Consider the following 24,187-nt stretch of genomic DNA (forward strand, 5'->3'; position numbering starts at 1 on the left):
TCTCTGATATGGTGCTTACTAATTCCCTAAATAGATGTAATAATACAGCTCTAGAAATTAAAACAACACAAATTTTTTCAGAGGTATAAAAATAACAGTGATAGTCAACTATATAAATTCAGGTACAAAAGATTATTTCTTCCTGAGTACTAAATATTTAGAAAGATAGATATCAAAAATAGCCCAATATAGTAAAAAAAATAAGAGATGAAAGAAAATTGTTAAGTATTTTTAAAGGAACAAGACCCAAAGATAAAAGCACACAGCACGTTCTAATTAGGAAAGTGGGAGAGCTGCTATCTGAAATAATGTCTCGAGTTATAGTCCCTGAACTAAACAACACTTTTAATTGGACTTTGGCATAGCGATGCCTGTGGCTAAATCTACCCGGCACACTTTGCTCCGTCTCCTTCAGCTCACCAGCTGCTCCTCAGGAGGTCTTGTCTGGGAGTATGCAGGGAAAATGCACAAATATGAAAGGTTTTTCAAACAATACAAATTCTCCTGGCTTTGATGTCACTTCCTCTGAAAGACCAAGCGTGTCACTGACATCGTTCTCTTCATTGTTTACTTGAGGAGGGAGCTGAGGCCCCTGAATTTATACCACAGCTTCAGGATAGAAAGGAAGAGAGTTTACAGAGAATATTCATTCACCTTAATCTTCGTTTCGCAAGACTTTTGGAACATATTTTTTCCATGCCGCTCTGGACATTAAGCAGGGCTGTTATAGCTTGTTTCACACATTCCTTGTCGTCTTGATCTTCACTCTTTTCTTCTAACTGCTGTGAAGTCAAAGGGACAAAACAATAACCTCACTTTATTTAAGGATAAAATTAACATTCATTCAACTTTTTCTACTTCAATAATTTTAAATGTTCTATAAGTGCATCTGTTTAGATTTTATGTGTATGGGTGTTTGCCTATATATATGAACATGTACTACATGTGTGCTTTATGCTCACAAAAATGAGAAGAAAATGTCCGATCCCCTACTACTGGAGCTGCAGGTGGGTGCTGGGAGCTGAACCTGCATCCTCTTCAAGAGCAACAAGTGTTCCTAACAACTGAGCCATCTCCCCAGCCTCTCGCTTTATTTTTGAAGTGTTTTTCTGGGCAGAGGATATAACTGGTACTGTGTTTACCTAGCACGCATAAAGCCCTGAGTTCTATTCTCTGATCCATATAAAGCAGACATGTTGGCAGATGTCTGCAATCCCAGTACTCAGCAGCAGAGGCAGCCTCAGATACCTGAGAAGCTGTCTCTGAAGAAAAAAGCAGTTCTTCCTGTTTTGTTTGGTAGCACATACATGTAATTCTAGCACTTGGGCATCTGAGGTCAGCCTGAGCAACAGCCCCAGAATATATCTTGTTACTATCTGTACTCACTCAGCATTCATTGTCCTGAAAAGAAACACCACAGAAGTGCTTCTGACTCCCATAGAATTTATTTAGCATGGCACCAGACACAGAGATACCGCACCCCTCACACACTCTGTGACAGAGTTTCTCTGTGTAGCTCTGGAACTCACTCTATATACCAGCTGGGCTGTAACTCACAGAGATCCTGCCTCTGCCTCTGGAGTGCTGGGATTAAAGGTGTGTACCACCACTGCCTGGTACACAGAGATATTCTTTAAATGTAGAGTAAAAAAATAAAGTTCAGGGCTGACAAGATCACTTAGCAAGTCAATCTGTTGCCAAGGCTAATGACCTCAGTTCAATCCTAAGGACCCACATGTAGGAGGAAAAAACTGACTCCTCTAGATGTTTCTCTGACCTCCAACAACACGTTCCCCCATCCCTCTGCTCGTACCCTCTACGTGAATAAATGAATATGTGTTTTTAAAAGTCTTTAAAAATGTAAAGTCTAAAGACATTCAAGTCAGTAGCATACAGAGCAAGATTTAACAATTAGATAGAATATTGATCCCTCTGTATTTTGTTCTGATTATAGATATATTTTTAAATTATGTGCCTGTGGGGGGTGGCTGGGCAGGTGTTGATTTAGGCATGTGAGTACAGTGCCCTCAGAGGTCAGAGGAGGGTGTTGGAGTTATAGGTGTTTCTGAACCACCCTACTTGGATGTTGGGAACTCAACTCTTCTGGAAGAGCAGCAAGTGAGCCTACTAAGCCATCTCTCCAGCTCCTGTACTTGGTATTTTATATTACCAATTCAGCAAATATGCCTAATGCACAAAATTCTAATATAAAGCAGATACAAGAAAAACCTGTCCAGAGATCATTTCATTTTCTATTCAAAAATGTTCCAGAGTCTTTTATGTACCTTTTAGCTTGTATTTTGCACGTGGAATATATTGGCATGTAAAAAGTACTGCTTGTGTTTTTATTTTATGTATATGTGTGTTTTGCCTGTGTGTTTGTCTTTGCACCATGTGCCTTGGAGACCAGAAAAGGATGTCATACATTCTGGAACTGGAATTACAGACAGTTATCACCTGGCATGTGGGTACTGAGAATGAAATCTGTGTCCTCTAGAAGAGCAATGGCTCTTAACCACTGAGTCATCTCTCCACGATTAGTATTTTTTAAAACCACAAACCAACATATTTTCCCCCCTTTTTCTTCCTTTCCTTTTCTGAGACAGGGTCTAGTGTGCCTTCAGCTGCCCTTGAACTCTCAATTCTCCTGTCTCCCTTTTTTGAGTGCTGGGATTAGAAGTCTGTGACACTGTGTCGGGTTTGTACAGTGCTGGGGATAGGGTCCAGTGCTAGAAAAGCACTCTATCAACCTAGCTACACCCCAGCCCCAAAGTGGTTTTGAATCCATAAAGTTTTCAGATGAAATACTTTTAAATGTTATTTTTAACTTCATAGTTAACAGGCAAGCATCCAACATTTCGGTATAATAAAGACTTTTTTTTTGAGAAGTCTCACTGTATGTCGATTAGGGTGGCCTCAACTCAAAAAGAATCTACTTGCCTGTCTCCCGAATACTGGGATTAAAGGTATATGGTTACCACACCCAACTAATAAAGCCTTTTCTGTATGTGCATTCTTTTCTTTTTATTTAAGTTGATTTAAACTGGGAAATGATGCAAAATAATTGAAGCTAATTATCCTTAAAGAGGTGGCTTATTGTTGCCACAGGAAAAAAGCAGTAGATTCATATACAAATGGCAACAAAGAAGCGTTCTCTTGTTACTATCCATGGTGTGACTAACACTCAAACTTCCTACCCAGTGCTGTCTCTAAGATTATATTGCATACGCACTGAGTGTCATCTAAGGAATCATATTGTAAAGCATAATGAAAATGTGTAGGTCCTCTACAGATAATAAAATTTATCCTTTCACAGAAAAGGAGCCACTCACACCCTTGCTTCCTTTTTGGTTCCTTAGAAAGAAGCAGTGGGGAAGCCAGGTGTGGTGGCTCATAACTAATCTAACACTCGGGAATCTGAGACAGAAGGATCACCCCAACTTTAAGGTTAGCTGAGCTACAGAGTGAGCTTTATGCCAGCCTGGGCTGAAGAGTAAGGCTTGTTCACATCCACTCCTGGCTCCCTGACAAACAGAGAGAAGCAAAGGCAAAGCAGTTATTGTAGTATAATGCACGTACAATGGAGCTCCCAGGGTAGTGTAAAAGAGCTGCCAATGGAAAATGATAGGCTGGGCGGTGGTGGTGCATGTCCTTAATCCCGGCACTTGGGATGCAGAGGCAGGTGGGTCTCTGTGAGTTCAAGGCTAACCTGGTCTACAGAGTGAGTTCCAAGATAGCCACAGCTGCAAAGAGAAACCCTGTCTCAAAAAACCAAAAACGAAAATGATATTCACAGAAATATTCTGAAGGATAAAACTTGATCATTTTAACACAAAATAGACTGCACATGGTATCTAATTTGGAGGGTCTGGGTTTTACAGTGCTGGGGATGGAACCCAGGACCTCATGTATAGTAGGTAGGCATTCTGCTACTGAGTTACATTCCTTCCCCACCTCCGTGGTGTTTAACTTTATGGTTCAGTTTATCAGTAAACACAGAATATCTAGGAACATATGAATTAATGATTTTATTTCTAGAAACTACTTTGCTCCACCATAATATAAAATGAATACCATTTACTTAGATGAATAAGCAGGCTCATGACTGTTCATGACTGTCAGTCCAAAGACCTTCTCACTAATGTACTTGATTTACTGAAATGACATAAAAACCTATTTAGAACTCATGTCTTTGCAGGTTTAATCAAATGAGGCCATGCTAGATTATGACTGAACCTTAAATCCACTCACCTGGAGACTTTGTGTTAAGGAAAGGGAGGTCTGGATGCTGACACAAAGAATGGGAAGTGGTGAACCTGAGGCAGGTAGAGGCAAAGCCTGTAGTGAAGCTACCTGTGAAGCAAGGAGAACCCTGGATGGCTGCCTCCTCAGAGCCAAGTGAGGACTCTTCCCTAGACCCTTCCAAGATGCAGACCTTGTCAACTCCTGGTTTCAGCCTCCAGAGCAAAAGGGATAACTCCTGTTGCTTTTCAGTCACTAAGGTTATATTATGCTATGACAGCCTTAGAAAACATTAATTCTATATAATGCATATATAACAGACTTTAACCTGACTTTTACAATGAAAGAAACTTACTTTCCCTTAAGTTACATGGACCCAGTATATTGCAAAGAGAATGGAGTAATTCTCCAGGATATTACTTTTTTTTTTTTTTTTTTGGTTTTTCAAGACAGGGTTTCTCTGTGGCTTTGGAGCCTGTCCTGGAACTAGCTCTTGTAGACCAGGCTGGCCTCGAACTCACAGAAGATCTGCCTGTCTCTGCCTCCCAAGTGCTGGGATTAAAGGCGTGCGCCACCACCGCCCGGCTTCCAGGATATTACTTAAACTTGTTTAATTATTTTGTTGAATCAATTTGTTAATATTCATAGTCTTGGTCATTATATTTAATCATAACAATCCAGTCTAACTTTGTTTAATAAAGCAAAAAAAACTTGTTAGAAGAATCATGTTGTGGGAGTGGATAGTTTTACAAGTGCAGAAGGAAGTCTTCACTTCATAAAACATTAACTTTAATGTCTCTAACTCATCCACAGGTCTAAGGACTGTCTAGTATGGTGGAAATAATGTTTTGAATTGGAGTAGTATTAAAATTAATAAAATCTGATTAAGAAGACATACTGTTCTTCCAGAGGACTCAAGTTTGATTCCCACCCAGGAGGCTCACAATTGCCTGTGATTCCAGATCCAGGGGGTTTAAAACTCTAGCCTCTGAAGGCATCTGCACTCACAGCACACGCACAAACACACTCACATATACTCACAGGCACATACACATGATCAAAAATAAAAGCATAATAAAAAAGTTAATTGAAAAAAAATTTACTTTTTTTAATTGACCAGTAAAATTCTATGTATGTATGTGTATATATCTGTGTGTAATATATAATTACACACACACACATATACATACATACTGGTTTTAGAGACAGGGTTTCCCTGTAGCTTTGAAGCCTGTCCTAGAACTAACTAGTTCTTGTAGACCAAGCTGGCCTTGAACTCACAGAGATTCGCCTGCCTCTGCCTCCCAAGTGCTGGGATTAAAGGTGTGTGCCACCACTGGCCGGCAAAAAATGTATATATTTATGGTATACAACATGGTGCTTGATAAAATAAGATGTTTAACAATATGTACTGCCAAATATCATTTTTCTCAGATGTAAATTTTTTTTTTATTTATTTGTTTTTCAAGACAGGGTTGTTTCTCGGTAGCTTTGGAGCCTGTCCTGGCTCTAGTTCAGTAGACCAGGCTGGCCTTGAACTCACAGAGATTCCCCCCTAAGTGCTGGGATTAAGGGCGTGAGCCACCACTGCCCGGCTCAGGTGTAAATTCTTAAAATCTACTCTCAGCCATTTTTGAAACCATACAATATTATTAATTGCTGTACTCACCATAATACACACTCTCATATATATGTATGTATATATGTGTGTGTGTATGTATGTATGTAATTTTCCGAGGTTAGCCTCACATCTTTGTTTAGGATAGATCTTTTGAATTTATTCCTCCTGTCATGAGAAAAAGACTGAATCCAGTGAGGAATTCACCCAAGTCCTCAGAGAGACAGGAGGACTGTTGGTGTGCAACGGCCCTAGCTGATCTGAAGGGGAATGGTCCCATACATTTCCCCTCAGCTTAGGGTGGGCTGTAATGCTGTAATCTTACTATGACTCATCTAGAGGTGATCTTTAGCTTCCCAACCCCAAACCACACTTTCTGAGTTCATAGAAGAATCGCAGTCAAGCAACTGGCAGCCATGGTCATTTTATACAAGGAATGTGATAATCCTTCTTTTGATAAAAGAAGGGCTTTAAAGAGCAAATTACACAAAGCAAAGCTTCAGCAAACTTAAATTCTAATGAGGTCAGACATCTGTTTCCTTTATCTTCCTCCATTATCTAGGTAATACGTGTTAATAAGCTAACTAGAAGTTAGGCAGAGCCCCTTAACTTAATCTCACTTCTGTGTGATTTAATATTTCCAGAATAAGCTCATTAAATTAATTTTAATCATATTTTGATTAACCCTAATTCTTTCCTCACTCCTAACTGAAATTTTATATCCATTGACAAGTATCGTCCTTATACCCCCAACCTCTAGGAACTAACATATTACTGAATCTGACAGTATTATGCTAATACCTGCAAAATATTACCCCTATGAATCTGTAAAGTTTAAGGCATTCTATGTTCCCAAATAATCATGTATATATGAAATTTACAATTCAAGTTCTTTTAAAATACAACACAACGTTGACAGGAATTCTAAGAAAAATATGTATTTTTGCTACTCATTATTTAACAAGCATTTAATAAAAGATTTAAATGTCAGGTACCATGCTAGGACACAGGGAAGTTAGAGAAGGAGGAATTCCACCAGGCCAATGGGAGAAACAGGGAAACAAATGCCGCCCTACACTGAACTGGCATATCCAGGGCTGCTGAAGCTCACGGGCAAGACTAAAGAGCTAGCAAGCAGTGAAGCTCAGGAATTCAGACTTTCTGTTGCAGGTGCCAGGAAACCAATTATACCTTTCAATTTGAGAGTTTAAGGAAGTACAAAGACCATATAAAGAAGGTGCTGTTTTATCTATTCAAGAGATATGAAGATGATGTCATTACAAATGGACACTTGTTGCTGAGCACAGATTCAATTCTGATATTAAATCATGAGGCGCTGCCAGTAAGGGAGAGAAAAGAATCACAGTTGGTGTGATGGATGGGACCCAAGCTGCCCAATAAAGACGGCTAATGCCAAAAACATCAGAGATTTGGACAGGCAAGACGACAGTGGGAGATGTGGTGAGGGAAAGTGTCACGGACAGTAAGAAACATCTCTAGTGATGAAAACACCCAAGTGTCTACATGAAATAACCTTTGCAATGTTTTAAGTTGATGGTGCTACCTAGTGAAATAAGCACTCTATAAAAAGGAAACCAGGGCTCAAAAAAGTCCAGTGATTTTTCTCTAGCCACACAGTTTGCGGGCAGAAAGACTTCAACAACCACAAAATCCCAAAACGCACTCAGCATACAAATACATTATGGCTAGATTCCAACTACCCCTCAAATCTTAGCATTTGATGCCTCCATCTGCCCTGATCTCATGCAGTCAGTTCTTTACCAAGTAGATGGGCAGTTCAGAGTAACAATTCCCCAAAGAGAAAAAATTAGAATACTAAGTTGTCCTCTGGCTTCATGGACAGTGTGTGCACACAAGTGCATTTACTTATGTATATACATGCAAAATAAATAAGAATACAAGAGTACATCAGTGCTAAAAGGAACCCAGAGTGGAACAAATGACCAGCCTGCCGGTCAGTTTTCTTTCCTTGCACTACCCATACACTGTTTACTTTGCAATGTAAACTTAAGTTGTAATATGATTTAGGGATATCCATTCTCAAATGAGTAGAAAAATATTAAATCCTAAAGGGTGTTCTTAAAATGTGATTACCATTGCTATAATTTTTGGAAATCTTAATTAGAGGTATAATGAAAATCATCCCCCCACTTCTCAAGACAGGGGCTCATACTGGCCTAGACTGGCCTAGATTCGCTATGTAGCCTTGCCTGGCCTCAAATTCATAGTAATCCACTTGCCTTAGTCTCTCAAATGCTCATACTGTAGGTTTGATCCACTATACATATAAATTTAAATAGCATTCTTATTTAAAAATAAATTATTTCTTTAGAGTGTGTGTGCACTGTGTGCAGGTATGGAGGTAGGTAAGAGGGCACTTGCAGAAGTCAGTTCTCTCCTTCCACCATGTGGGTCCCAGGAGTCAAACTTAGGCTTGGTGGCAAGCACAATCTCACTGGCCTTTATGATTTTTTTTGAGATAAAGTTGAACTCTGTTGCCCACAGTGGCTCACAACAGCTTCAAGTGCTGGGTTTACAGGTAAGAACAACTACCTCTTTTCTTTAAAAGCTATTTTGAATTCTGTGTATGTTTGTGTGCCTGTGAGTATATGCTATGTGTGTGCGTGTACCCACAGAGGCTGGAAGAAGGCCCTGGACCTCCCTGAAGCTGTAGCCATAGGTGGTTTGTTAGCTGTCCAGCATGGGCACTAGAAACTACACCCAGGACCTCTAGAAGAGTGTCACGTGCTAAGCCACTTTCTACCCTTTAAGTTTCCATGTGAGTGCGCATGTGTGCGTGTACATGTATGGTATCCGTGTACATGGAGGTCAGGGACAACTTTGTGTGTGTGTACATGTATGGTATCCGTGTACATGGAGGTCAGGGACAACTTTGTGTGCGTGTACAGGTATGGTATCCGTGTACATGGAGGTCAGGGACAACTTTGTGTGCGTGTACATGCATGGTATCCGTGTACATGGAGGTCAGGGACAACTTTGTGTGCTTGTACATGTATGGTATCCGTGTACATGGAGGTCAGGGACAACTTTGTGTGCTTGTACATGTATGGTATCCGTGTACATGGAGGTCAGGGACAACTTTGTGTGCTTGTACATGTATGGTATCCGTGTACATGGAGGTCAGGGACAACTTTGTGGCACTGTTCTCTTTCCTCCTTTCTGTGAGCTCTGGGATTGAACTCTACTTGCCAGGCCGTGTGACAAGTGTCAGCCAGTTTCATCTTGCTAGCCCTTAATTTTTCTTATCAAGCTGCTCAATTTTATAACCTTTCAAATCCTCATCAAAGCTTCTTACTTCTATTTATAAATTAATAAACTTTAAAGTTTTATGTGGCTACTCAATCCTTTAGAATTTCATTACTTCTTAATATTTTAATGATGATCAATTGGAGAATTTTTACTAGTATACAAATTCACTGTTTCTAAAATAGTAACAATAGTGAGTTTAACAGATATAACTGCAAAGCTGAGCTATGAAAATCTATTGAACTAAGTATTATTTTAGTCTTATTTTCATATTGGGTCCCTGATAAAGAGTCCCTGCAACTACTGAGGTCCTCACATGGAGTCTTGGATGCATACACAGTTGTTTTCAAAGAATCTTTTCCATCTAAGCAAAAAGGCCACATGATTAAAGATAAAATTGCTTTACAGTTCAGTAGTAAAGTCAGAAAAAACATGTTGTTTACTTACTTCTGCAGATTTGCTTAAAACTGCTTCTCAGCTGGACAAAGAAAATGAATATGCACTAATGGATATGGACACTCAGATAATAATTTTCTAATAAAGTGGCAAAAATGACAGCAGACTGCTTTGTAAATACCAGTGAGAGCTTCCTTACCTTCAGAAGCTCAAAGTAATGCAGACAGTGGTACACGGGAGCGAGCAGCAGCCGGGGCAGGACGTACTGGACAGCTTCTTTGAAGCCCTCGCCTATTGACTAAAAAAGGAAAAAAGTTAACTTTTTTTTAAGAGCTTAATTTTCTGACATTGTGAAATTTGATTTAATAGTCACTCTACCTGCAAATAAAGTGCTGCCCCAGGCTTTGATAACTGACTAAGGAAACGGTCATGGAATCCAGGTCGTAAAATATCCCGAGCATATGATTCATATGGGTCAAATGCTAGTTCCTTAAAAATAAAGACAATAAAATAAGTGTAAAAAATCTATCTCCAAGGTAAAATATAAATGACCCACCACCCAAAATATAAAAAATTAAATTATGAGCCAATCTACACAAACATAATATTTCTTTTAAAGATTCCAAATGAAAATTGAGTGGTTATTATAATTTAACAGAATAAATCTAATATTCTTAAGTAAAAGAACACATACTTTTTTTCTTCTAAGTAATAGGATCAATGTACACTAAGATATTTCTCTGTCCTAAGAGTGGGCAGACTTGGTTCTAGAAAACAGCACAGCTTAACAGATGGGTATGACTAAGTAAGACATGAGCATTTAAGACCCTGATGTTAGATATTTATTTTCTCAGATTTAAAGGTGTTGGCCTAGAGAAATGGCTTAGCAGTTAAGAACACTTGTTGCTCTTGCGGAGGACTCAGGCACCCTCACAGTGGCTTACAATGACCCATAATTCTAGTTTCAGGATATCTCATGCCTTCTTCTGGATTCTGGGGGCACCAGGAACATATGTGGCAAAAAATCATACATGCAGGCAAAATACATAAAATAAATAAATATAAAAAAAATTTTATTTTACTTTCCTACTTTGTAAATCAGAAGCTTCTGTCATCTAAAAGTCTATTGTAGTTTTCACAAAACTAACAATCCAAACTGTAAAATCAAAACATCATTATTAATATTACCAGTCATCAATAAGCAAGTCTCGTAGCTAGGTCTATAAAAGTACTGATGAACCCTGAGGAAATATAGAGTAGGTTTATTGATTTTAGCAAGAGAAATAGGACCTTTCCCATCTCAATCCAGTGCCCTATTCCACTTAATGTAAAGTTAGGAGTGACAGAGATAGCTCAGTGAGTAAAGATGCCTATCGACAAGCCTGATGACTTTAGTTCAATCCCTGGGACCCACAAAATGGAAGGATACAACTGACTCACACAGTGTCCTCTAACCTCTGATACATGTGAATGAAACACACACGTAGAATTCCAGATTCTGACAAGTGTTCCTTTCTATAAAAGCTAATTCTAAAAGAGACAAGAGGAGGGATGTAGTAGCAGTAAAGAATAAGACAAATGACTAAAAGGTATGAATTACCTTTAGTGTTGGTTTTTAAACTACTTCTTAAGATTCAGTAGAACACCAGGTCTGAAATCCCTTCCAGCTGGAGCTCTGGTCACTATGAGGTGTGACGTGACAGGGAATGCTCCTAGCTATCCTGCTTCCTTACATCTTCGTTCAACTCCTAATTTTTTAATTATTAATTTTTCTCTCTCTATCCGTGTCACATGCCAAGACATTCCATCCTGTTCCACTGTCTGTCTATATTGGTAGCAACACTCTACTCTGATACTACTATTCAATAAATCTACATATGTGATAGAGGGTTTCCTCGGTCTGCTGTTCCTCTAAATTAATTTTGTTTTTTTTTTCTGACATGGGCGTGGGTGGCAAGTGGTGGGTGAGAATTCAAAACAGGATTCTCATTGTGTAGCTAGCACAAACTACCCTAGAACTTGCAACATAACCCAGACTTCACACTCATTCTTAGACACTAAAGACAACTTGCTGTATACTGACTGTTAACTTTAATGAACTACTGAGTTTTTCCATCCATAAACATAGCATAGTATATTCCCATTTACTCATACATCCTATATGAATCTAAATATTTTACAATTTTTCTTAACAAAGGTCTTACATACTTTTAGTTAGGCTTTTTATCATCATTATTGTGTACATGTATGTGTGTACAGGTGTGTCATCATCATCATTGTGTACATGTGTGTGTACAAGTGGGTCATCATCACTGTGTACCTGTATGTGTGTACAGGTGTGTGCAGGTTAGAGGACTTTTGGGAGTCAGTTCTCATTCTACCATAGTTCTAGTGATTGAACTCTTAGGCTGGACCTCACCCAGACACCAAGCTCAGGCTGTCGAGTCTGCACAGTGCTTTATGGGTGGAGCCATCTTGCCTTCCCTACTTTCTTACTGAGTATCTTCTAACACATGGCAGTTTTTGCCTTTAAGGCTCTATATTCTGACGGCTGTCACAGCACCAAAATGCTCATCTTTCCTCTAGGCTGCTACAGTGAACTTACCTAATTTTTTTTTTTTTAGTGTTGTTTTCTTGTATCTGCTAAATAATGACTACAAATAAGAACAACTCTTCTTATTGTTGTTTTTTGAGACAGGGTTTCTCTGTGTAGCCCTGGCTGTCCTAGAACTCACTCTGAAGACTATGCTGGCCATGAACCACAGAGATCCACCTGCCTCTGCTTCCCAAGTGCACCACTGCCCAGCAGACAACTCTGTCATTTTGTACTAGGCAGTCCTGAATGATTCACAGTGAGGCACTAGGACTGGCTGCAGTGTTACTCCTCTGTGAATCTGGGAAAGACAACTTTTTCTGTGTTTGATCACAATAAATGTTGACAATGACTCTATGGGAAAAGAGCAAAAATGCATTTATAAGTTAATTACCTGTGACTTGAACTGGAAATAGGAATTATAAGCCTATTTTTAATGTAAATGTAGACTTATAAACAGACTTTCTTTTGTTATATAATGACATACTTACCTCTGCTAAGTCTTCAAAACAGCTTCCTACTAATGGGTGGGGACTGCCTTCATCTGTCATTTCTACAGTGTCTTCTATATGGCCCAGTAACTTTACACTAAGTTCATGTATATCTACTATACGACTAAATATGTTTTCTACATCCTGTGGAGAAAAGGGAAAGAAATATTAATTCAGTCATGTTGTATAATAAGATACCTTTTTAGTAAATAAAATCATATTATAACCAAAGTTTAATAGACTGAGGAATTTTAGTGACTCACAATAAAAACACTTCAAAATTCCTTTTTGTGATATATAGTTAAGAAATACTCATCTCTGTCAATCGTTTAGCTTTAGAACATCTTGCTATGCACAGATCCCCAACAGCTCAGCAGAGAGCAACAGGGTCTAGCTGTGTGTCTCTGCATTACATTTGTTGTGTCCAAATTCTGGTTGAAGGGCATGAAGAAAACTATGGCTTTATCCAGATACATAATTTTATCCAGACATGTAATGGGAAAATGAAGGAAAATTTTAATAATCTATTCAACAAACTGTGATTTTTTTTTTGTCTTCTGTGTAGTGTCTGTGTAGCTTTTCTATTGAGACTTAATTAACATATCATAAAATAATTGGTTTTCTGAGAGAGGATGCTGAGGGTACTGCACATGGGACTTAAGGAAACTGTCTAAGGCAGGAAAGTATTTCCTGTCTTGACAATGACAGGGTTAAATATGGAGAAATAAATGTATAAGATCTCACAAAAAGTATATATTAAGTAAGTCTTATCTTCCTATGTGTGGACCGTGTAAGTACAGTATAAGATGTGCTGACAGAATGTATTCCCACTGATGTGTGGACCGTGTAAGTACAGTATAAGATGTGCTGACAGAATGTATTCCCACTGTTTTACTTACAGTCCCTACAGCCACAGTTCTACTCTCTAAACATTCCATGCAAAGAGATGACATGTACTACCCTGGCATTAATAAATTCATCATTTCATACACATTAATTGTAATACAGTCTCTGAGACCATATAATTTTAAATGGTCTGTTAAAAGTTACTGATTACTATTTTATCAGTGATTTTTATTTAGGTCAAATTAATTTTGAGAAATGGTTTGTATACAGTAAGAGATCCCTTCTTTAAATGTATTTTTGGTGAGATTGTAACCTCATTCTAGTCACTACCCACATTTTGTCTTAAAAAGTTTTTTATGGGGCTAGAAAGATGGCTCAGCAGTTAAGAGCACTGGTTTGATTCCCAGAAACCACAGGGCTTATAATTCCAGCCCCAGGAGATCCAATGTCCTCTCCTGGCTGCTACAGAAAAACAATCACATATAAAATAAAATCAAAGAATATTTTTTAAAAGTTTTCTTATGTTTTATCTGCATCAACTCCCACAATCCTCACTGCCAGAAAATGAGTGTTCTCCTTTCCATTACTAGACAATTATCTTTTCCAGAACATTTGATAAGTGGAAACCCATCTTGTGTGTCCAGCTTCTCTGCTCATGTTCTTGAGATTCAGTTATTGGGGTGTATGCATAAGTACTTCATTCCTTATGCCTAGAGAGTAGCTGTCTACTCTAAGGGTAAATCATAATCATCCTATGTCTTCACCTTTCATAGGGTAACATGGAAAATTTACAAACCCATAAGTAGTCACTCCACGTTCTTCTCAGTATCTGATGCTTAAAAAAAAAAGTCCTTCTAATATATATGTGGAAATATCTCACTATGCTTGATTTGTATTTCTCTGTTAATTAATGATACTGAACACCATTCAGCAAGTTTTGTTTGTTGATTTTTGTCTAAGATATTGTCTCTACTCTTTTTTTAAAAGTAAATTTAATGAAACAACTTAAATGTCATGTACTTCATACATTTAAACTAATTCAATAAATAGTGCTTAGCATATTTATAAACTTATAAAATCTAATTCTTTATTTAGTTTTTGTAGTGGTGGGAACTGAGCCCAGAGTCTCATATACATATCAGACAAGTGCTTGGCCACTGGGCTGTACTTCTGCTCCTGGTCCTTTATTGTTTAATAGTCACTCATTGCTGTACCTTGAGCTCCAGAGCCCACTCCTGGGGAGCACTCCTGGGGAGCACTCCTGGGGCCACAGAGCCCATCAGTCACCAGGCTCTGTGGCCGTTCTTTGTTAGTGAGACTAGTATGGACACTATCCTGAGACTAGTACCACTGTTACAGGGCTGCTGTGATGCTCATCACACTTGAGGGCATTTTTTATCTACAGCTTTGCCTTGACTGTTTAGAGACAAGAGCTATTTCTTGCTCATCTAAATATGGTATCCAACAATACAGCTGCTGTTGATAAGGATCAGTTAAATGACTCAAATGAGTCAATTGAATCAAAAATATCTTCCACCTAACAAAGTTTTATTCCTTGAAATAAATGTATTATTATGTGAATTCATTTTCACTTATATAATTAGTCTATTTTAGACTTTGTCTTTCAATTTCTGTTTAATCTCTTGAAACTGCTATAGTACTTTATTTGTGACCATAAATTTAAGTTCCACAACTTAAAAAAAATTGTTAAATTAGAAGTTATGAATTATGTAAGTTCAAATTTGAAGTGAAATTTAACAACACATGCAAAAATAGCATAAAATATACTTACATAAGATGAAAACAATTTAGAATTAGAGACAAAGGGTTCTCGAAAAACTTTTATAATTAGATTTAATTCTCTTATATATTGTCGAATTTCTGCCATGAATGCTTTTACCAAATCATAATAAGTTTGTTCTCCTGAGGTGGAAGGCTCTTCATCAGTTAAAGATAAAATATTTATGTCTTCTACATCTTGATGAAACATATCCATCAATACCTATTAGTGAGAGATATAAAACAAAAGTGTAAAATAATTATCTAGTCTAATTGAAGGTAAATGCCCCAGAATAGTTTTCCATTCATGAGAGCATATACATTGTGTGTGTGTGTGTGTGTGTGTGTGTGTGTGTGTGTGTGTGGAAACTGAAGGACAAACTCTCCCTAAGGATTTTTTGAAATGGGCTGGAGAGAAGAGATGGTTCAGTGGTTAAGAGCAATTGATGCTCCCAGCTCACACATGGGGGCTCACAGTCTTCCTTAATTCCAGTTCAGAGATCTGATGCCCTCTTCTGGCCTCCTTGGAGACTGGGCATGAGCATGGTGACAGACATACATGCAGGTAAAATACCCATATACATTTAAAAAAATTATTCAAAAAGTTTACAATTATTACTCTTGTTGAAACTCATCCTTCCCATTCCTGTGGACTACTTAAGTACTTAAGTCACTGCAATATATTTTACCTTAGGCTACCATATAAGTCACCTTTCAATACCTCTGGAACCTTGCTGTTTTGTTGCGTTTAATATTTTTAAGCCTTAGAGACATAGTCTCATATAACTGAAGCTAGTCATACGCTCACTACGCAGCCAAGGTAGCGTCAGTTCTGATGCTTCTGCCTGCACGGCTGAGTGCTGAGATGACAAGCTTGCACACCATGTGCTGCTTACGCAGTGCTGGAATCGAACCCAGGGCAGTATACACTGTAGGCAAGCACTCTACCAATCAGACTACATCCCGGCCCCTTTTAACATGTTTCTCTATATCTCATTCTGTGTGAGCACATAATAGATACATAAAAATATTTTATTTATATGATTCATTAAGAAGCAGCAAGCAGAAGGACTGGATAGATGGCTCAATGGTTAAGAAGAACACAGACTGCATTTTCAGTTTCCAGCAGCCATGTCAGGCATTTCAGAACTGACTATAATTTCAAGTTCAGGGGATCTGACGCCCTGTTTTGGCTTCTCTGAGTTCCCATATGTACAATGTATACATAAACTCATGAAAGTATACACACATACATATTTAAAACAAAGTAGCAAACATTTTGTATTTCAGTTTCAAAATTTTAATCATTAAAACCAAGTACTTATGCATTTAAAAATATGAAAACACTTGTAATACTTCAGACCAGGTCACTTATTTCATTCTAGATTACTCTATAAGAACAAACACTAAGACATAAGTAGATTGGGTACTGAGATGGTCTGAGCATGAGGAAAGCCCAAACAGAATGCCATCAGAAATGCTTTCTTCCCTGCGGAGGCATTCAGGTGTCATACATCTCTACCTTATTCCTACACAGTAACAACCTGGATGCATGCTATTAGATTACTGAAAATCCTCCCAACACATAATGCAGTGTCCAATTCTTTCTGAAGAAGACATTAGCATCTGATAAATCATAAGTAAAATTTATGAGTAAAACACACAGAGCTCTTACCTTATCAGCACACATTGCCACTTTAATGTCTTGTTTTGTGATTTCATAATGACGTATATTTCTTACATAATTCCCCACCAATTTTAAAATATCTGCAGAAATATATTCTAATACTGCTACTATGTAAACAGAAACCTGGTGGTCAATTTTATAACCCAAGACCTCCTGAAAAATTAAAAAGAAAGTATGTTTAAACACCATATACAGTAAACTTAATATACTGACTAAAAAATAAAAGTACACAACTTGACTGGGCGGTGGTGGCGCACACCTTTAATCCCAGCACTAGGGAGGCAGAGGCAGGCGGATCTCTGTGAGTTCGAGGCCAGCCTGGTCTACAAGAGCTAGTTCCAGGACAGGCTCCAAAGCTACAGAGAAACCCTGCCCCCCCCCCCCCAAAAATACACGACTTAACTTTTACTGAAGCTTGTCATTACCAACATTTAATAATTTAAGTTTCACTGGTTCAATCATGAGAAATAAAGATACAAAGCTATATATATATATATATATAGAATACACACATACACACTTTTAAAAAGCTAAGAAAGCAGAATTGTCCCTCGCCATGTACACTACTTCAGCAGTGCACGTTACTAGGTAGGTAATGCTATCCTAAGCGGGAAAGTCTAGGTTTAGAGTCAGAAGCAAATGGTCTCTGTTACCAAGTAGGAATGCACAAAAGAAGCTACACAGAATCTTTTTCTTACGAAACAAGAGTGTCTATAATATTGGCATCCAGGAATAGCTATTAGTCTTATACCTCAATAGTTTCCCAAGAAACCGGGGCTCCCCAAGGAGCCTTATGGCACTTTGTTGGCTTTCTATGGGAAAAAAAAGCTATATGCTACTGAGCACATTAAATAGCCCTATTATTGAACTTAATAGAGAGTATGTTCTTTTGTGGAACTAATTTCCTCAAGAAAGATGAATTCTAAACAAGAGGAGAAAATAAAAGTCAGTTGGGTATAACAATGCATGTCTTTAATCCCAGTACTTGGGAGGCAGAAGCAGGAGAATTACAAATCCTAGGTCAAGGCCAACCTGAGTAATAAAGTAAGACCCCGTTTCAAAGGGGAAAAAAAACAGAATAACTTTTACTAAGGTTTTAAATATTGTACTAAGGGGTGTGTGTGTGTGTGTGTGTGTGTGTGTGTGTTTGTGAATTTGTCACAGTAAGAAACAAAATTAGCATTATTAGGATTCTCGGCACTTTTCTGTCAGTTCTGGGAAGATTAAAGTGATTAACTTAAATCTAAGTAGGACCAGCTCATGTAAGTAATATGTGGGATTTCTGTCCGTGACAACAGTTGCCTGCTGCAGTTTCACCGCAGCTTCTGCACAGATCTAACAGATCTGAAAAGTTTTATGGGACACGTAGGTCTGAGCAGCAAGGACAAGAAATTTTACAAATTCTATTTTCTAGCAACCTCTGAGGTAAACAAGATCCACAATATAACTTTATTTATTACTATTGGTCTGAAATTACATTAAGCCACGCTGCCCAATCTATTCATTATCATAGTACCCGTGCCACAACATGAATTCCTAGAAAACTTACGATTTCTTATTCAATTAGTTTGCCTTTCAAAGGCAAGACGGCAGGGTTTCAGCTTACCCTTAACAAATGATGAATTCTTTCTGCTGGCAGAGATAAAGGGTTTCTTCTCTTCCTCTTTTCAATAGCGGATTGGGCATCAGCTATTGCCCATTTATCAATTGGATGAGGGAAACTTTTTTGAACGCGTTCCTTAAAAAATAGGAAAACAACAGACAAATGAAACAGAGTTCGTCACTTAAATTTTTCTGTTAAATAAAAATTCACAAAGCTGAGCTCTTCACATAATTTATATTGTAAACATGATTTTAGAAATCCTGTGGTTGTCAGTGTATTAGTTTCATAATTATGTGACTAAGGGACTGAACACACTTTAATTACCCGGGAAATCACACCCTGAATTCCACCTTCACTGACACTGATGGCAAGACTGACCCATCACTTTAAACATCACTCTTTCAGTTTCAAGGAAGGAGACTTAAACTAATTTAGCAAATACAACTCCAATATTTTTGGCCCTCAGGGGAGGGTGGAGGGTTGCAAGGCAAAACAGGGTTTCTCTGTATAGTTCTGGCTGTCCTGGAACTCGCTCTATAGACCAGGCTGACCTCAACCTCTCCGAAAATGCCTGCTTCTGCCTCCAGCTGCTGGGATTAATAGCATGTACCATCATCACAAGCTCAATAAATTCTTATGTACTTGTATTTTTACTTTAATTCCAATCATAAATTCCAGTAGCATTTTCAATTAAAACCTCAGAAATGTTTCTTTCTCCAACCCTCATGTGAGAATATTTCTATCAAAACTGTCTACAAGTCACGAAGCTAAGTGGTTTGTATCAGTAACAGCAAAGCACAGTTCCATTTTTTAGCAAACTACTTCAAATCTATCATCTCCAAGTTATATGGTTAAAATATGATATGATTGAAAATTAAAGAATGGCCTGTCATAATAGCTAAACCCCCTATTTTAAAGTAATTTACTATTAGCAAAAAGAGCTCCCTCTTCCAGTGTTTAAAACCCACTTGCAGTACACCTCGGTTATAGCCAGTAGAGGTCAGTATTACAAAGTCTCACTATTCAACTAGACATGTGAAACAACCAGATGGAATTGAACATTGCCCCAATACAAACCTGAATGGAAGTTTTATCAGTAAGTACATTGCACAGACACTGTAGAGCTAGGTGTGAGGAAGGTACACAGTGCATTTAGGACATCCTGGGAGCAGGTTTGCACACAGACACTGTAGAGCTAGGTGTGAGGAAGGTACACAGTGCATTTAGGACATCCTGGGAGCAGGTTTGCACAGACACTGTAGAGCTAGGTGTGAGGAAGGTACACAGTGCATTTAGGACATCCTGGGAGCAGGTTTGCACAGACACTGTAGAGCTAGGTGTGAGGAAGGTACACAGTGCATTTAGGACATCCTGGGAGCAGGTTTGCACAGACACTGTAGAGCTAGGTGTGAGGAAGGTACACAGTGCATTTAGGACATCCTGGGAGCAGGTTTGCACAGACACTGTAGAGCTAGGTGTGAGGAAGGTACACAGTGCATTTAGGACATCCTGGGGGCAGGTTTGCACACAGTTATCTAATCCTCTCTTCATCTGTGTGCAAGACTGTTCAGGTGCCAGTCTTGAAAACTGCATATTTTAGTTACATTAGACGTAGTTTAATCAGAAGTAAAAGAATTCTTGTAGTTAAAAAAAAAAGTAGCAAAGCTCTTTAACTGCCTAGTTGGAACCCTGCCTGCTCTCCTTATTTGATAAAGGTAATACAAAGGTTCAAAATGGTGGCAGAGCAAGAGGCTAGGAGGGGTGGCAGGAAGTGAAAGGGAAAGGATAACAAAAGAACATCCAAAACACAAAGCACCCCTTGCTCCCCTTAGCTCTCTCCTCCTCTAGTCACTCTGGCACTGTGCTTTGGACTGTACCAGGGCCTTCTGCCTCCTGGGTAAGAGTTCTACCATGAGGCTTCAGCTCTTCACCAGCCATGGGACTCCTAGCACTTCGAAACCTCAAACCAGAGAAACAACATGAAACATAAGACATGAAAGTCGAAGAGACAATTATTGGGGGAGGGGACGGGGAATCAGCAAAAAGGGGACAGGAGGGAGGAACGGGGAGAGGGCGATAACAACAAAGTATAAATGACATACGCATGAAAATGCCATAGAAAATCCTTATAGCCTGGTGAGACTCACTTGCTCCACTAGTCTGATGACATGAGGTCAGTCCCTGAGCTCAGAAACCCACAGTGGAAGAACAGACTCCACAGCTGTCTTCAGCTTCCATACACACTACATGCATGCCTGCACTAGCAAACCCTCTCCTCTCCCTATCCCAACCACCCATGCACACATACATTCACGCACGCGCGAGCACAGACTAATTAAAAAAATGTTTTCATCCACCACTTTGCGAACTTTAAAAACAAACAGACAGACAGACAGACAGACAGACAATGCAGTAAAATCTCCAAGCTGGTGAGACAGCTCCACAGGTCAGGGCACTGGCAGCCTCATGACCTGAGCTTGATCCCCAGAACTGATGGGAAAAAACTCCTGAAAGTTGTTCCCTTCATGCAAATGTGGCACGTCTACATACACACACAAAGTTAAATGATACATTTTCAATAGTTTATAGAATACCCATATACAGAAACTGAAACAGGGCTCCTGAATAAACCTGGCCCTTGTTTTATGAAGCACACTCATCTTTTCTGTTTCCTTCTGGATGATCAATGCACCAAGTGATCTTATGGCCTGGAAAGCCATCTCTCCAGCCCCCCAAATTGTTTTTGTTTGTTTGTTTGTTTTTGAGGGTTTTTTTTTTGCCTTAAATCTTCATTTGTATCTATTCTCTTCTGATGGTCAATTTTCAAACACATAAGCAAAGAGAAAGATACCCTATAGGATTGTTTTAAGAATATACAAATTTTAAACTAGCACTTTGAAATTACAAAATTTCAGTGGTTCAGAGCGAGGTCTCTTCCAGGAGACCTGAGTCTGATTCCTAGCTCTGCCATCAATCACATAGCTCACAACTGCCTGTAACCCCAGATTCAGGGGATTGTGCTGGATTGTTTTATGTCAACTTGACACAAAGTAGAGTCACCAGAGAGAAGGGAACCTCAAGTGAAAAAAATGTCTTCATAAGATTTGGCTGAAGGCAGTCCTGTAGGCATTTTCTTAACTAGTGATTGATGGAGGAGGGCCCAGCGCATTGTGGGTAGAGCCATCCCTAGGCGGGTGGCCCGGGATTCTATAAGAAAGCAGGCTGAGCAGCCAGTAAGCAGCTCCCTTCATGACCAGTGCATTAGCTCCTGCCTCCAGGTTTCTGCTCTGTTTGAGTTCCTGCCCTGGCTTCTTTCCATGATGGACTACAGAGAAGACCAAACCAAATAAACCCTTTCCTCTCCAACTTGCCCTAAGACAGGGATCCAACTGCTTTGGTCTCTGTGGGGACCTGCACTGTGTACATACCTACACACAGGTGTGCACATACATACAGTTTAATATAATAAAAACAAATGTTTGAAAAAAAAATGATAAAGCTCATTATATAAGTGACTGACATTTCTTATTGCCATATTCTTACATATTCTTGCACAAAACTATCTCCAGTCCTAAAGCCTACACATTAGAATTTCATATGGTTTTCTGTTCCTAGTTTATAGATTAAAGATGAAATGAGACAAACAAGGTTACATAAACATGACAGAAAGATCTGATTTGTGTTTGCAATGTCATCAGATTCCTAGAATATACCAACATCAGATACCAACATCAGAATAATAAGCAAGGTGACATTTGTAAGTCCTTTCTAATACACTAGACATTAAGTCTGGATTCTGCCAAACCGTGGAAGCACAAGCAAGGATCAAATAGAAAACCCAACTGAAATTGTTGATGTGATATAATCAGGCAAGCAGTGCTACTCAAGATCCCTGTGAAACAACAGAAATAAGTATTTAAGAGAAAGTATGAATAAAAAAGTCTGTCTTTAAAATTAAATGGAAATGGGAAGAAATCAGCAATGTTTAACAGGGAACTCTTGAAATCCCATCAAATGGGAGGTGGAGGCAGAAGGATTAAGAAATGTTCTTGACTATACGGCAAGTTGAATTTAAGGCCAAACTGCGCTACATGTGATCCTGTCTCAAAAACAACAAAACGAAACCACCACAAAGAACCTACTGTAAATGAGTTAAAAAATAAGAATTACACAGTACATGATCTTTTCTACATTTCAAACCTGTTTTCCCCCTTTCTTTTTTTGGGGTGTGGGGCCAACCCTGGAGACGGAATTTGAGGCTTCATGTATCCTAGCCAATAAGATACACCCCTAATCTTCAATGTTCCTAGACAGTTCCATTAGCTGCTTCTTTGAAACAGCAAACTTCCACACTCATCTAAAGTCCTGTGACTTGTAGGAGTTAAGGATAACAATAACTAGAACACTCTCCTGGATTCTTTTGCTTTGCTTTTGAGACAGGTCTCACATAGCCCAGGCTAGCCTTGAACTCCCTATACAGTTAAAGTTGATTTGGAAACCTGATCCAATCTTGCCTTTACCTCCCAATTGCTGGTATTAAAGGTTTGCAGAACAGCAATGTTTGGCACCATAATTTTTTAAGTCCACACCTTGGGAACCTTCAGCTCTGTCCGTCAGCACATACTCACATTTGCTTTGTAACTGTTACCAGTGCAGTTATAAGTTCATCTTTCTCTGATCCCAATCTTTCCTGCTATTCTCCCTGACGTATTTTCAGATACTTTACTATCAATCCTTTAACTTTTTGAAATTTAAAGGAAATGTTTTTGGGATGAAAACTTTGCACATGTTCTACTCTTAAAAGTATGAACATCTCTGTGAGTTCAAGACCATTCTGGTTTACATAGCGAGTTCCTGGGCAGCCAGGACTAACTATAGAAAGAGGCTTTGTCTCAAAATAGAAAAGATTCTAGTAACAACAAGAAGTTGTCCATTTAAACTGAAAAGTCAGATCTTAAAGTTTCACAGCTAGTCTATCACATACCCAGAACAAAGTTTAAAGACATCCATGAGCAACCTGAAGAGCTAATGCTTTTCTCCTTCACTGCCATTACAACAAACATGCAAGCTAGAAATACATACAGCCTACAGGACAAAAGGTGTCATTTATCATACCTCCACATCTGAAGCACTCCGGGGCTGAGCTTGGCACAGCATGTTTAATAATTGCAAAATTAATTCTTCAACATACTGAAGAGCATCATCATTAGACTCGAGGGTAGGATGAACTTGCCCCTGAACCTATAAACAGAAAGTGAAGTAATTAGAGTACGGGTTTGTACTAAAGAATTTGGATTAGCCCACAAATACAGATTGACTGTTGTCCAAAAATCAGGGCTTCTCAACCTTTTGTTCCCAGCCTCATGCACCATGTAGGCTATTAATATCTTTTGGAGATCCAGTTACCTAACTGTAATTTCACTATTTTTGCATACACTATGGATTGCAATGAAAAGCAGAAATGGGAGTAGGAGAGAGTGGCTATGGCAGTGATAAAATACTCAGTTTATGTGGGATGCCTGCCCAGAACCAGCTAGAACTTTCAACATTCTACTTGGGTGAAATTGAGGTTCTGTCCCTTGTTTAATTTTACCTTCCATACCCAATGATAAGACCCAAGAGCATAGCTCATCAGGTTCACTAA

The 24,187-nt window shown here is 38.8% G+C and overlaps 2 protein-coding genes across 3 annotated transcripts in view; one reads left to right on the forward strand and one right to left on the reverse strand.

The window, feature by feature from the left end:
- The window catches only part of Arhgef33 (Rho guanine nucleotide exchange factor 33), a 149,594-nt gene that overhangs the window by 122,867 nt on the left and 2,540 nt on the right, over nucleotides 1-24,187 (forward strand). The window lies entirely within an intron of this gene.
- The window catches only part of Sos1 (SOS Ras/Rac guanine nucleotide exchange factor 1), an 84,300-nt gene that overhangs the window by 36,780 nt on the left and 23,333 nt on the right, over nucleotides 1-24,187 (reverse strand). For both annotated transcript variants that reach the window (XM_075955674.1, XM_075955673.1), the window contains exons 2-9: nucleotides 23,659-23,784; nucleotides 18,547-18,678; nucleotides 16,929-17,093; nucleotides 15,267-15,476; nucleotides 12,629-12,772; nucleotides 9,923-10,033; nucleotides 9,744-9,842; nucleotides 655-782 (exon numbers count right to left, since the gene is read on the reverse strand). In XM_075955674.1, the coding sequence (XP_075811789.1) occupies nucleotides 655-782; nucleotides 9,744-9,842; nucleotides 9,923-10,033; nucleotides 12,629-12,772; nucleotides 15,267-15,476; nucleotides 16,929-17,093; nucleotides 18,547-18,678; nucleotides 23,659-23,784 (1,115 nt within the window). The remainder of the gene's footprint in view (nucleotides 1-654; nucleotides 783-9,743; nucleotides 9,843-9,922; nucleotides 10,034-12,628; nucleotides 12,773-15,266; nucleotides 15,477-16,928; nucleotides 17,094-18,546; nucleotides 18,679-23,658; nucleotides 23,785-24,187) is intronic.

The sequence above is a fragment of the Microtus pennsylvanicus genome, chromosome 21 (assembly GCF_037038515.1).
Source record: "Microtus pennsylvanicus isolate mMicPen1 chromosome 21, mMicPen1.hap1, whole genome shotgun sequence".
Taxonomy (NCBI): Eukaryota; Metazoa; Chordata; class Mammalia; order Rodentia; family Cricetidae; genus Microtus; species Microtus pennsylvanicus.